General features: G+C 40.9%; 1 protein-coding gene across 2 annotated transcripts; it reads left to right on the plus strand.

Moving 5' to 3' along the window:
• The first annotated feature begins 7,569 nt into the window (after positions 1-7,569).
• Positions 7,570-11,711, plus strand: LOC148019562 (uncharacterized). 2 transcript variants are annotated; one of them, XR_015694821.1, is made up of 4 exons: positions 7,570-9,024; positions 9,331-9,406; positions 10,081-10,553; positions 10,706-11,711. XR_015694821.1 is itself a non-coding variant. In XM_087699554.1 (3 exons), the coding sequence occupies exons 1-3, from the start codon at positions 8,202-8,204 to the stop codon at positions 10,319-10,321; spliced, it is 1,140 nt and encodes a 379-aa protein (XP_087555680.1). In that variant the 5' UTR covers positions 7,570-8,201; the 3' UTR covers positions 10,322-10,616. The 2 variants fall into 2 exon arrangements, 1 of the variants encoding a protein (XP_087555680.1); XM_087699554.1 differs by lacking the exon at positions 10,706-11,711 and having other exon boundaries at positions 10,081-10,616.
• The last annotated feature ends 2,596 nt before the right edge of the window (positions 11,712-14,307 follow it).

Genomic DNA, 14,307 nt, shown 5'->3' on the forward strand with positions numbered 1-14,307 from the left:
TGTCATGCCACACTCAAGTAATAACTTGACTATTCTAATGCCTTCTAAGTAAATCGATCTTCTTTTATAGTAAGTAGGAGGGTTCAAAAAAGGTGCCACATGTAGTTTACTTTACTTGCTATACTTCTAGAAGTAATGGCAAGTATGCACATGGCACTGCCCTTGCAGGGCCCTAAAGCTAAGACAGCTTCATTGTCGTGGTTTTCAACAAGCAAGCAATCAATCATTCATTAGGAAACAGCAATGGCTTTTATAGCATCATCTACCGCTTCTCACATGAGATGGATTACTCGATATTCTTTCACTCATGTTGGGGAGCCGTTCCCTCAAAAAGTGCTAGTGTGCAATTGCTTGCATAAGGGTGAAACACACTTTTACTTGATTAACCTCGTAGTTAGGCTTATAATAAGCACGCCATTCCACTTTTGTGGATTTTAGAAAACAAAAAGGTTGAAATAACCAATGATGCTTGATGGTGGAGGTTTACAAATACATCATCTTCTACAATAACATACAAACAATTGCTCGCAATCTACAGGATAAGAAATTGTGACCTTCCTGGAGACAATGTGCTCATTTTTTATTTCAGTTGTATGGCCTCTCTCATGAAATTTATTTGACAAACTGAAAAACAACATTTCAAGAAATGTCTACTTGTATGTTCATTGTACCAAATGTTTACAAATTGACTATGAAATTTCAACCACACACCACTACCTACAACATGTAATGAGGCATTGTAACATTACCTTGATTGCTTAGGTAAGGCATTACAATCCTTTCAATTGTGAAAGAGGATTCGTGAAAAGCTTTAAATGAGCAAGGAGGTGAATAAAAAAACAAAAGACCTCTATATGTAAGAGCGTTAAATGGAATAGGAGAATGATCACCAAATTAAAGTAAAACCTTTACTAAATCTAGAAAAGGAGGACACAAAAGCTTTAAACATTGTGCTTCATAATAATAAACTTATATGTAAGCATTTAAAGATTAATTTTTGAAAAACATAAATGCTCCACCTTATGTTGGTACTAAATGAACATTGAAGAAGTACCAAGTTGCCACTGTTGACCTATAGGGCACATATTGGCAACAATGTCAAAATTGTGCTATGTGTAGATAGTTTATGGAGTGCATGAAGTAATCTCATTGTCAAGACAACTACATTAACCATCATTAACTCCATCATTTTGCAAGCCAACAACTTTGACTAAGTAAGATGTATATGGTGGTTATGTACAAGCACAAAAAATGTGCCTAGATCCAAGATTTGGTAGTTCACATCAATGGGTGAAATCCATTCATCCCTTATGAAGATCTAATGTATGGGTAGGGAATAGAGTACGAGTTTGATCACTTTTTTGAATTGCTAAGGTGCATCCCCAAGGGAGTGTGAAATGGGTAGAGTCAAAATAAGATTCATGTAAATATTCTAAGGGGGTTAGACTAAGGTTTCAAAAAAATTTACATGCCTATCAAGTGGATTGCCAAGCAAAGAGTTACTCTCTTGGGAGCTATAGAGAAAAAATGTTTTCAAAAGAGGGGATAGGGATGGTTGGATTTTAGCTAGTTGTGGACCTGAGCATGTTAGCGATGGCAGAATAGTAGAGATTCTCATTTTTTAGAGAAAACCTAGAAATCAAGCAAAGCTTTCTCTCAATTTTGATTTCACAATGGTAACAAAAGAAAGTGAAGAAGCTTGTGAATTCATGATGACTCCCAATCTACAATATTATAGAGCTAGATCATAATAGCTAGGAATTTTATGCCTCTCCATTTTTTTAAAAGCTTGCTTGCAAAAGTTATCTTCATCATAGTTGTTTGATGTGTGGTTCATTTGGAGTAGTTACAACACCATGTGGTATATTATTGGTAGTTCACAATTTACAATGAGCACTGCTACCTTGGTGGACGCATTTAGCATTTCTAGGCCTTTTGAATATCTGAAATATTTGAAGCAATTGGAATGTCAAATCTAAATCTATCAAAATATGTTGTATAGAGGTGGTTTTAATCATGCTAATTCGAAAGCTTGTGTTGACTATGATTGTTTCAGTACCTTATTCAATGAATGAAATTGACCTTTGGTGTTCTAAATAAGTGTCGCAGAAGATCCAAATTGGAAAGATTTTGGCATCTATATCATTGGACCATGTTGGATAGTTTATCAGTAAGGAGATCCTTAGTCCTGTGGTGTTGAGTTACTGGTTGAGTTAGTGGCTATTAGAGGCTAGCTATTGATTCACCTACCATAGAGTGGTGCCTTACTTGAGAATCTCTTTAATCTTATCAGGAAGGGGGTGTTGGGATTGGGGACCATCTTGGGCACAAACTCAAGCCATTGCAATATTTGATAATGAAATGTGGATAGCTTTCTCATGGAAGTTGAATGGATGGCATCATTTATAAAAAACTAGAGCTATAAATATTGATAGATTAAAGAAAATAAACAAGTTTTTAGACAAATTAATCAGGTTTTGGTGGGATAACCAAACAAAGAAAATGAAAGCCGACTAGATTACAACTAGCAAAAGTTTGTCCAATAGATTTAGGTCACTGCCTAAAGATGTATTGGTTTGTATATGGCCATGTATGTGGATATGCTGATGGCTTGTTGTTGATAATGAGGTTATGGATGAGACAAGGATGTTCATGCATGTGAAAAAATGAGTTTTAATCACAAGGATCTATTTGCTTTGCCTTGTAAATGTGATGATTTGGTGAGCCTTCTTTGCAAGTGTAGGAGTGTCTTGAAGAGACTCTAGAAGTGAGAGAAGACTGGATACAGGAGAGTAGCATTGATTGTTCTAATATGTATGATATTGATATTGGTGAAACTAGTGAAGATAATGGTTTATGCAATCTCTTATGCCATTTGACTTAGGGTGGCTAAAATAAGCTATAAATGATGTACATACAGGCTGTAAGTATAATATGGGATCACATTTGGTTGCATGCTTTTGTTATGTTATTTGTAGATTGAATAAATATATGTCCACACTTTTGTGTTCTAGACAAGGAGGTGGCTAAGCATGGTGGTTGAAATCTATTGATCCCTAAAATCCACTAATCCTTGCCCTAGGCAATAGAGTATCTTTGATCACTTTTTTGAGTTGCTAAGGTGTGTCGATAACAAAGTGTGAAATGGGTGGAGTTACAATATAATGCATGTAAATATTTTATATGTCAAGTGGGTTCCAAGGGAAGAGTTACTTACTCTTCATGAGGATTGAATTGTAGAGGAAAAACACATTTGGAAGAGGGGATACTTGGATTTTAGCCAATTTTGTTGACTTGAGCATGTTGGAGATAAGAAGGAGAGAAAAAAATGAAATTTGTCTGAGAAAACTTTGAAAATCAAGAAGAGATTTCTCTCAGTTTTGATTTCACATCAACAAAACAAATGAAAGATCAGAAAGTAGATGAAGGATAGATCGCTAAACATGGTCATCGATTTGACCAATTTCAAACCTCGTGTATAGGCTTGAGCTTCTTCTTGCTCTCAACTTAATGTGGGAATCAACAAAACAATTAGAGACTTTTATTATACGAAAGATGTTGAATTATACAAGTTGAACCTTAATCTTTTTGTCATCATCTATATCTTAGCATATGATTGCACCCACGCAGTTGATTCTATTATGTTTCTTACTCGATTCTATTGATTCTATTATATTTCTTGCACCAATGTTGATGTAGCTTTATCTATAATGTTGGACCCACAAACTTGTGTATTTTGTATATTAGCTACTAATATTTCAATTGAACTTTTGCATTTACCTTGATTGCCTTGTTTTTGTCGAGTTATGATGTTTCCTCCCTTGCTCATGAAGGTGCTCTTCTAAAGTTAATTTTGTATAGGTTGGCATTTTGGTTCAATGACTTAAAACACCATCAATGGACACTTTAGGTAGTGTTTTCTTCACCATCAAGGAAGCACTCAATACCATTGGAGATGTTATTAATAGTTTCTAAGCCCACACACTAGAGACTTCCTCTACCATAGTTTTATTATGCAAGTACACATGATGGAGCTTGTCCTTAATCTCCTATGGTGAAGGATTTCCATGTTCAAAGGAGTAAGTTATTGATGCTCGTGTCAGGCATAGAATCCCTTTTGGTATGCCAAGTGCTCTAAGGGCTTTAACTACCTTAGCTCTTAAACATTATATAATGCAATTAACTTGTATTCTACATTCACTAACAAAGAAATCCATATATATGGGAATAATAAACATTTTGGACCATGAATATAATTATATTTAAACATGGATGGTACATTTCACTCCTACATATGCAAGAGTAATGACACCCTAATAATCCACAACACCAACATCAGTGTGTCCATGGGCATCATTGTTTTCGAGGTTGCTAAGGAGAGCTCCAACATTGTCCTCCTTAGTGATGGCTTTGCCACTATTGCCAATGTCATATGTTGGGGTCACTCCATCTACATAAACATCCAAAAATTCTCCAATTCTAGTTCAATGCTCATCGTCACCAATGTGACACTAGTGATTGATTTCATAATTATCATGATAGGTGATAAGATGTTGGTAGTAATCCATGGGAAAAACATTACACAAATGCTTTTCTTTTGGAACGGTGAGGTGTTAATGACATAGTATTTTGTAAATTGGAAGCTTCGCAAAGTTGGGATAAAAAGCAAAGATCAATAGTCCATTCATTTCTCCTAAACAAAAGGAAAATGGGTACTGTGCCACCTACATGAAGGTGACAACAAAAAATAAGCGATAGCTAGCTTGTTGCATGGGGGGCTCAAGGGTAATTTTTTGCCTGAAAAGGGAAGTGGGAGATGACTATTGAGAGAAAATAGTTAAGGGACTATGGGAAAGAGGAGGATTGTGGCTTAATAATATCCTTCATGTGGAAGGTTTGTGAGTAGGGGCTATTTTTCATATGAGTGGAGGGGAAAGAAGAGAAGATGAGTGTGTTAATCTTGCTGTGAAGTAAGGACAAGGACTTAACCAAGAGGAGCATGGACATGAATGTTGAATTAGAGGCCACATGTTAACTAAGTAGCCATGCATGCATAAGCAAGAGAAATAACATTGAAGATGATCAAGCGAAGTTGAGGTGCCATCTACAAATAAGAACATGATACTAAGGGCATAAATAGAAGGTGAGGCCTAGCAAATTTTTGGAGGCCCATTTTGGCACCCTATGTATGGAGCTTGTTAGATTTACAAATACGTAGAGAAGATGTTGATCATAAATTGAGGAGAAGGTCACTAGTTAGTGGGGCATCCGTTTTCAACCATGATGAACAAGGGGGGCTATAGGAGGTCATGCCAATGTAGGTGCAATTGACAACATGATATCAATTTTCAACCATGTTAATAGGAGGGAGCTATAGTAGGTGGCACCAATTTAAGTGCAATTGACCACACAAATAATCTTCAATGCACTTTGTGCTATGCTAGACGTTCAATGGTGAATTGTTTAGCAGTTGGGGACTCAACAGCCTGAACACTTTGCCAAATTGGCATGCATCTTACTCTTTTGCAGCAATTGTGATCACCACCTATATCTTAGTTCATCATCATGGAGTTCCTCAATCAATTGTGTTCACCAAGCAATTGATGTGGCACTCATTTGGTAGTAGTGGCTCATTTGTATCAACATAGACTTCATTAGCTAGATAATTGAATAGCCTTACTTACAATTCTTACCAAAAGTGCCACCTTTGTCTTTCAAGAGAGACACTTAAAAACTTCATAATGACCTTCCTATTCTCATATTTTCCTTTCTCTTTTGCACCCCTTTGTCATGAGATGGGGTAGTTAAATAGTCTTAGTCACCATGGGCTCGCTATAGACACACATACACTCTCTTATGTATGGAGAAGTGCAACTCTTTATGTATTTTAGCAAGGTGGTGGCTAAATGCTTAGAGTAGGAAGAGGTGGGGTAGCTGAATAGTCTTAGTTGAGAGAGAGAGAGAGAGAGAGAGAGAGAGAGAGAGGTACACACATTTGAGGCTTGAGAATCACTCTTCAATCATAGGCCATGTAGGATTGAGCCTAGGCTTGGGAGATCCTTCAATTTAATACAATATCATTTTGTGCTTAAAATGTCAAGAATAGATTTTGTTTGGATACGAATTTTTTCAGTCATTTTGTTTAGAGAAGATGGTGGCTCATTTTTTCAACATCATAGTTTTTGTGTTCTCATTTGGGCCTAGTGGTAGCTTTGCATTATGTGAAGTGGCATAAGGGCACAAGCTATATATGGATGACCACATGCAAGTTTATGGTAGGAGGAGCCACAACATGTCAACTGAGAGGAATCTTGATGATGGAGAGGGAAAACAAGAAGCCCTTGTATACTAAAAACATGATATAGATACTCATCTACCACATCATAAGGTAATAGACATCAACTTATAACCAAAAAGTTATGGAACATGTGCATGTAGCTTCATAACCATGGATGACTATCCTATTCATTTTATTTTCAAACCATTTAGAAGTCTAAGACAATTTAACAATATTTGTAGTTTTTACGGGCCAATTTTTATTATTATTAGGTAATCGTGTGCTGGATGAGTTTGTGAAAAGCTTAGAATGTTTCGCAACTTGTGCCTTGTTTTCCCCTCGTACACATTGTTGAGGAAAATGAGAGTTGAGTCACCCACAAGTTAAAACAACTTGGGTGAGTCGGCTAAGTTAAAGCTAGGCATGCATGGCCATGGCACTTAACTTGGACTCCAAAAAAGTAGGAAGCTCGTGTGGTTCATGGAGTACCTCTAAAATTAATGATACTTCATCTACTCGAGAAGTTAATGCAATGCGGTTATGAATGATGCGTCACAATCCTCTCTCACAGATGAGTTTCTCTCTCCTTTTTTATGTCCGACTCTTTTTCTCTCGCATTTGTGCGAACTACTAGCGTATGGTCCAATTGTTATTGCATTTGCGTGGGGAGGTGTCGCTTCAAAGTGGCTTAGCCCCGCATCCAAGTTTATTTACTTGTGTGGGGTGGGGCTCTGAAAAGTCACAACTTCCAAGTAAAGGGAGCAATAACAGCCCTTCCATGCCTAAGTACATGGACTTGGCGTGGAGAGGCTCACATAGCACAAGCTTGCGGCCACACTGAAGCTCATACTTTTGTGGACCCCACCTCAAAGCACACAACCCGTGCAAAATAATATAATCTAAAAAAAAACACTTGAAAAAGCAATTTGTGAGAGAGAGAGATTTTTGATTGGTGCCACGAATGCAAACTTGAGGGCGTCTTTGTAGTCCCTCCACAAATTGGAGGGACTACAAAGACTAGGTGAAGTAGCAAGTAACCGGCTGCTCAGTGGGCCCTGGAACTTCAATAAGTGAAGTATTACTTCCCCACTAGCACGTTCGAGCACTTTTTGGACTCACATAAGTCTTGAGACGTAGGTGTGGCCTGACTCTAAGATGTCCCCATCGCGTGTCATGGCTCTGAATAAAATAAAGAAAATGATTGTCAGGTGGGCTACGAGACCATCACCAAAACGAGTTAAAAAGAATAGACAGATATTCGTACGCACCACTTTCTATTGGTAGTGTGCGATGCTAGCGTCCGCCATAGCCAGGAACGCAGAGAGAGAGAGAGAGGACACAGCAAACACAGCAAACAATGTCGTCGTCTTCACGCTTCTCGCTTCTCGCTTTCAATCTCTGTATGCCTACGTTCATTGCACGTCGTTGTTTTGCACCGGTTCTCCTTGAGTCCTTCTCTCTTCCCTAATACAATAAGGACTTTTCTTGTATACTTCTCATCTCTCAACTCATTCACTTCTCATTTTTATTACATTTAGGCGTAAGATGTATAAAACTATTTTAGTTAGAACCGTTGTTCTTGCTTCGGTTCCTCAACTTTCAACGGGCTCTCCTTTCGGTGGCCTGTCACGCACATAGTGCTGCCACATCTCTTTCTCTCTCTCTCTCTCTCTCTCAATCCAGATGATAGAACAGCCTGTCCTACTACTAGTGTCTTCGCCCTCCTCCATACCCTTACTTTACTTGCGTTCTTCTCTGTCTTTATCATTGCATTGCTTCTCGCCTACCTTCACAATTCTTCACCCCACCCCCTTTCCCACTCCATTTCCCCTGTTCCAACTCCTACACTCTTCTTCTTCTGCCCATCTGCCTATGGCAGACAGCCCGGCATAGCTTCCCCTGCCACCCCCTCAATGCCCTTCCCATGGGTGCAATGCAGCAGATCCGCACGCCCAGATGCCCCATTGTGGCCCTTCCCGCCTCGAAGGAGGTGCTGCTCGAGATACAGGTCAACAACTTGATCAACAAAGTCCTGTTCTCCAGTGCAGCAGAGGACTGCCAATCTCCGTCCATCTCCGAATGGCATGGCCCCTCCAAAGAGAATGCCCTGAGGCTCTGCTGCCAATCTCCGTTCATCTCCGAATCCCATGGCCCCTCCTTCAAAGAGAATGCCCTGAGGCTCATGGCCTGTGATACCTTCTCAGGTAGCAGCATTGCGGCTGACAATGGAGACAATGTGGCATCTCAGAGGTGTAGGAATGCTGATGGCAAATCAGGGGAAAGGTTCTCGAGTGGGTCTCTGGAGGTTCGAATGTGTGTGAAGGCCTGCCATGGATATAGAGAGCCTTCATCTGAGAAACAGGTTGCATTGGAAGATCCCTCTGTTCCTTGCTGTAGTCTAGAAGGAGGTTCAGCAACCAAGACTGATGTAGGGACACAGTTGATTAGAACAGGGACTTTCCCTTGCAAGTGGGAAATGCAATCAAGGCCCTGCGACATGGGATCAGAGACGAAACATAGCTGCAGGAAGCCACCTAGACCCCCTAGGCCTCCCAGATCCTCAGGAGACGGATCTCGTCCCAAGCTTGCCCGGTGTGTTTCGGATACAAGCATTCTTCTTCAGGCCACCAGGAGAACAAGAATGGAGCGCCGCCGGAAGATGGCTGCTGCAGTATCTTCAAGCTCAAGTGCTTCGCTTTGGGCTCTCCTTTTCACAGTCTGTTTTGCAGTTGTCATGCTAGCTCCAGGTAGGTGCTGCTGCATAAAATTGTTCATCCTGACTAGTTCTTCTTGTCTATCTCCTGAAATTTCAATGGCGTGCCAGTGTGTTTGAAGTTTGGTAGGTGCTGTTGCATAAAATTGTTCTTCCTGACTAGTTCTTCTTGTCTATCTCCTAAAATCTCAATGGCGTGCCAGTGTCGTTTGAAGTTTGGTAGGCGCTGTTGCACAGAATTGTTCTTCCTGACTAGTTCTTCTTGCCTATCTTCTGAAATTTCAATGGCGTGCCAGTGTTGTTTGAAGTCTACTGTTTTAAAATGGACTGGAACTTGCAGGGCTTTGGTCTGAAAGCACCGAGAGGGTGGCTGGAGTGGGTAGCAATTCACCGTCTCGACCTTTTAATCATCATACGTGAGTTATTCTGCTTTTCTATTTTATTTCAGAGCACTAGTGTGGTATAATATACTTTCTCCATATGTGCATTGGGCTTAGTCTGGCAGGGTAAGTTTGGTTTGATACCAAACACTATTTCCACAAGGGTAGTGTCTAGGGCACAAGGTGCTTACAAATAGGGAACATTTATTTGATGGTGTGTTTTGGTGTGTCTGTCTATGCACAAGACCTCCATAGGTTTATGTGATGTGCTGCTTGTTTTTTCTCTCGTAAGGATTTTAAATCTCTAGCCTGCCCATTAAGTTTCCCACATTCTCCCGTGGGGTAAAAAGGGCACTTTTCCGTTGTTATTTGTTGTAGTGATCAACATGGTGCTCATCTGCTCAAGAGGCATCGCATACCTAGGTGGGCGTGGTTGGGGGCAGCCCGCCTCCACCCTGGGCGGTCGGCTCCCTGTCCCAAATCGCTCCTTGCTAGTGGCAAAAGCTCATGATGTCGCGAAAGAACATGATGTTGTTGTAATCCACAATGTGGGAATTATTCCGGGAATTCATCTAAAACTTCTTGTGTAGGCCATCCATGTTTTTGGGGGTATAAACAGGGCTGAACTACCGAATCTCCTTCATGTCTCTGTTTGTGCTCAACTAACCTCAGTGAAGTTTCTCTCCTGATGTCTTTGTTTTTGGTTGCAGGAGATTAAGCGTTGTAGCTGGCTCTATAATGGAGGCCAATGCGATGGCTGCAAGGAGTAAAGATAGCTTGCACTTCGGCCATAATAAAGTGGAATCAGGGCGTTTGCCTAGTTTAGTCAAGAATAAACCAGGGGGAGAGTTTGCCTACGGCATGCCAAGTAAAAGCAAGCCGTCAGCCCTCAAGCCCTTGGTTTCCAGAGGGGCGTTGAGGAAGCTGCGAGGCCATCTCATGTCTCTGTAGATACAGACTAGCATGGCTAACGTTAAACAGGTAGATGTAAGCACACATCCCATTGCACGTGGTCCGGGACCGAGAAGTCTTTACTCTGCATGAAGCATCCGTTCTTTCTTCTTTGAGGAGTCTTTGTGTTCCATTTCTCATAGCTGTGTGTGGGTTAAATTTCCCTGCAAGCTACTCTATACTGGTATAAGCAGAGGAATTCGTCGAATTGGCCGAATTATTCTTGTAGCGGGTGAAATTTCCCTGCATCCTACTCTATTTTGCTATTACCATAGAATTTAATCAAATTGGCAGATATTTCTTCTGTTTCACGCAGAGCTGCTCGCAGCATAGCCGCAGCACGGCTAAAAGTTAAGTGGCTTAATTAAGTTGGTGTTTTTGTAGGGGTTCTTATTTGGTGCGTTCTTTCTCCCCGTGTCGAGGCCTTACAAACATTGAATGGTTGGCTAAAAGTTTTACCCATGATGAACTCGAGAGTCAGCAGACACGCTGAGAGAAGCAAAGGTGAAAGCACACGTGTAGATGAGGGGATAATTTATAAAAGCGAACAAGGGCACACGAGGTGTGCGTGAGAGCATGGAGTCACGTTTCTCTTTCTAGTTGAGTACATGGAGTATCCATGCTATAATTCCTAGCCGGGGAGCTCCCATGATGAGTAGCCAACCATCTCCTTTGAAAGGATCTTGCTTTCCGCACCCAAGGACCAAAATGACTGATCCAGAACAGAGTATGTTCACGAGACTTTTGAGTCGTAGTAGTAGATAAGCCACCATCTCAAGTAATGTACTTCTCTCCATCAACTGTGCTGCAAGTGGCGCGAAGGTGATATCTACATGCAAACCTTCATTGATTTCAGCGTACTTAATCGAGATTATTTGGCGTATGTGTGCCAGTAAACAGGTCACGAACCAAAAGAAATCAATGGGAGTGTAGCATCCTCGCATACGATAGGTTCTTTCGTAGATCTCCTTCCTGTGCAGCATTAACCTACTCTCAGCACATTGAAGCTGCGGTAATTAAAGTGTGACGGCTACACACACCACTATAAACTCAACTCCATGCACTTGTAGAGGTAGAATTTTGCTGTGCGGGTCCTACCTCTTGTCGTTGACAGCAGGTAGACTTCAAAGTTCAGCTGCTCAATAGGTCTCCGGAGTCCGCAGCCAAAATCCCTTCAGAAGTTGGAAACTTGGATGTACTTTTCTTTACCTCAGAGAACAGCCATGTGAGTCTCAAAGTTCTTACTCTTGACATAAGCCGAATTGTTCTGGAATAATTTGACCATTTACTTACTACTGAAAACCTCACTCTCTACCAAGCATTACATACAGCAATAAACGCCAAAACGTCAACTAAGACCGGACGTCGAGTGACTGACGGGAGAATATCTCCCCTTCGGGTTTTCGATAAGCCCTAGGAAGAAGACTGGTGGAGATTTTTATAAAACCTAAGAAGAAGACTATTGGAACTTGGGTCCTGCTTGCTTGCTTATAATGAAAACTTGGAGGTTTTGGCAGCAAGTTGGAGTTGGAAGAGCGACTGGTTCTGTCATTCTCTCGAGTCTCCCATGTTTTCCTTCATCGAGCTTTTCACACGGAAGAGGCGACGCGTCACGCAACAAACTGAGTCTACGACGAGTAACGTCTGGAATTATTGCTTATAATGAAAACTTGGAGGTTCTGGCAGCAAGTTGGAGTTAGAAGAGCGATTAGTTCTGTCATTCACTCCCATGTCTTCCTTCATCGGGTTTTTCACACGGAAGTCACGCAACAAACTGAGTCTACGACGAGTAACGTCTGGCATTAATTGAAATGCGCGCAGTTTAGAAAAGATGGGATACGGGTAAGAAGCCATCCCCATTTTCACTTTGCTTCACTGAAGTATTTCCTACGAGAGAGGAAAGGCTACATAATACCCTCTCCACCTATGATGTGCCTAACAAAGGTGCACAAATTTGGCGGGTAAAGCAATCCTGGCATTCTTCTTGTCAGTTTGATCATTGACGCATTGTGATTTGCTCTCATAGTTCTTCCTCATTTTGCTGTCATCTAGCACTTAAAATACTACTATTTTCTTCCTTCGCATCTACAATGTGTCTAATCATTAATGGTTTGCAAATGTGGTAGACAAACCATGCCAACTTGATATGAGTCACCCCACGCCTAGGTTGTGGATCAACTTTGGCGTGGTGTTGACTCGTTGAAAGCTATGACCACACCCAAGTCTTGGCGTATGGGTATAGTCAAAGCTCTCGCCACCATTCTTTATGTTCCACCAAGAACAACGGCAATCCAAACAGTCCTACCTTCTGGCGAACCATGGCCATAGTGCCTTCCATTTGGTAACCTTGTTCTGCTTCTACCTTTGTTTGCCTCAAACCTTCCAAATCAACACCCTTGGTCTTGCTCTCTAAATGACATTGCCTATACGAATCAAACCGCCTCATTGTCTCTCTCTACAAAAGCCCTTGATAGTAAATTTAAACTCGGCCCTTGCAAAACCTGAACCTCTTGTGAGTTATTTTGCTATTGATACTCCTAGAAATGAACTATCACACACCCTTCACTGTAGGTAAACACAGAAGATAATTCATTAACTGGACCTGGCATGCAATCTGTGGATGTTGATACTCAGCTCTTAGCCAGGGTGCATAATACAACCATCACATGGTTGATGCTTTTCCACAACGTGCTAACATTATCATACATTCTTGGCCATGCTCTAGACTTGTGCGGTCAGAATATATTGCAAATAGAAGAGGAGAGTGATGATAATGAGGGGTTCATTGTTTGACAACTTCCATAGCTTTGGTCTATTGCTGGCATTGCGAAATGTCGATGCTTTGAGCAGCCTCTTGTATCTTGGCTTACGAAACCAAGATCTTCCATCAATTCGCGAAATCACTATGTAGTTTGCAGTAGTGGATGATGTGAGGTTCCATTAGGTATGCCACCTTCCAATATCCTTGCTTGAGTTGGTTTGCTCGTTGGTTTGTGATGATATAAGCCAAGGGCACATTCCTATCTATCTTTGCAATGTTTGCAAAAGGATTTTCTCTATTGAGAGAGAAGTTGCTATTGCAATTCTTCACCTTTCATTTGGGATGTGTTGCATAGAGATATCGGAGCATTTTGGACGCGGTCGCTCCACAATGTCCAAAATTGTTAATTGCTTCTACTCTTCATTGAGGATAAATGGCTGTCATTTACTGCAATGGCCTCAAAGATTCTCTCAATTGAATGAGTCAAGAAAGGCTTCAAAGCTCTTCACTTCAGTCCCAACGGTTGTGATGAGATTGATGCCACCCATTTGAAGTTGGAGTTGACACAACTAGGCAGTGGTGCAAACTAGTACAATTGGTATGGTTACTATAGCATGATTGTGCAAGATATTGTTGACATAGGTGTGTATTTTCTCAATGTCAACATAGGATGACTTGGATCCGTTCATCTGCTCATGATTGTAGAGTTTTGGGTAACATTGCTTTCTTCAAGCTTTGTCATGGCTAGAGGAAATTGATTGGTGCGCAATTTGAGTTTGGGGATTTGCACATTGGAGAATACATAGTTGATGATGGTGGTTACTCTCTTCTTCCTTAGTTGATAGTACCTTTTTACAGGGATGAGCTGATTAGCAATGATCGGCAAAGCTACAACTACATGCAATTCTCATCTACCAAAATCATGGTGGAGCATGTGTTTGGGAGGCTTAAATGCTCATGACTTTATCTTGGTAAGATAATATAGAACCTTGATTTGAGTTCATTGCCCAAGATTATAAACACATGTTGTATTCTTCACAGTATTTTGATAAACATGAGGAAGAGGTAGGAGTCATAGACCAAGTTGATCTAAATGACCACAACCCACATTTAAACTACTTTGATTGGGAAGAGGAGGTATGCATGGCGATCCAACGTAGGTAGGGAGTGAAGGGGTAAGATCTGGTATCATGGAGTATGCCAACATTATGAGGGGAGAGGATTA

The sequence above is a fragment of the Lygodium microphyllum genome, chromosome 19 (assembly GCF_053477565.2).
Source record: "Lygodium microphyllum isolate KBCC chromosome 19, Lygodium_microphyllum_v1.1.10, whole genome shotgun sequence".
In the NCBI taxonomy this organism is placed as follows: Eukaryota; Viridiplantae; Streptophyta; class Polypodiopsida; order Schizaeales; family Lygodiaceae; genus Lygodium; species Lygodium microphyllum.

Bases quoted from the DNA above. Each gene is read 5' to 3' on its own strand.
- LOC148019562 (XM_087699554.1), top strand. From the start codon at position 8,202: ATGGGTGCAATGCAGCAGATCCGCACGCCCAGATGCCCCATTGTGGCC. The intron at 9,025-9,330 runs GTAGGTGCTGCT...TGGAACTTGCAG, and splicing joins AGTTGTCATGCTAGCTCCAG to GGCTTTGGTCTGAAAGCACC. The intron at 9,407-10,080 runs GTGAGTTATTCT...TTTTGGTTGCAG, and splicing joins CGACCTTTTAATCATCATAC to GAGATTAAGCGTTGTAGCTG.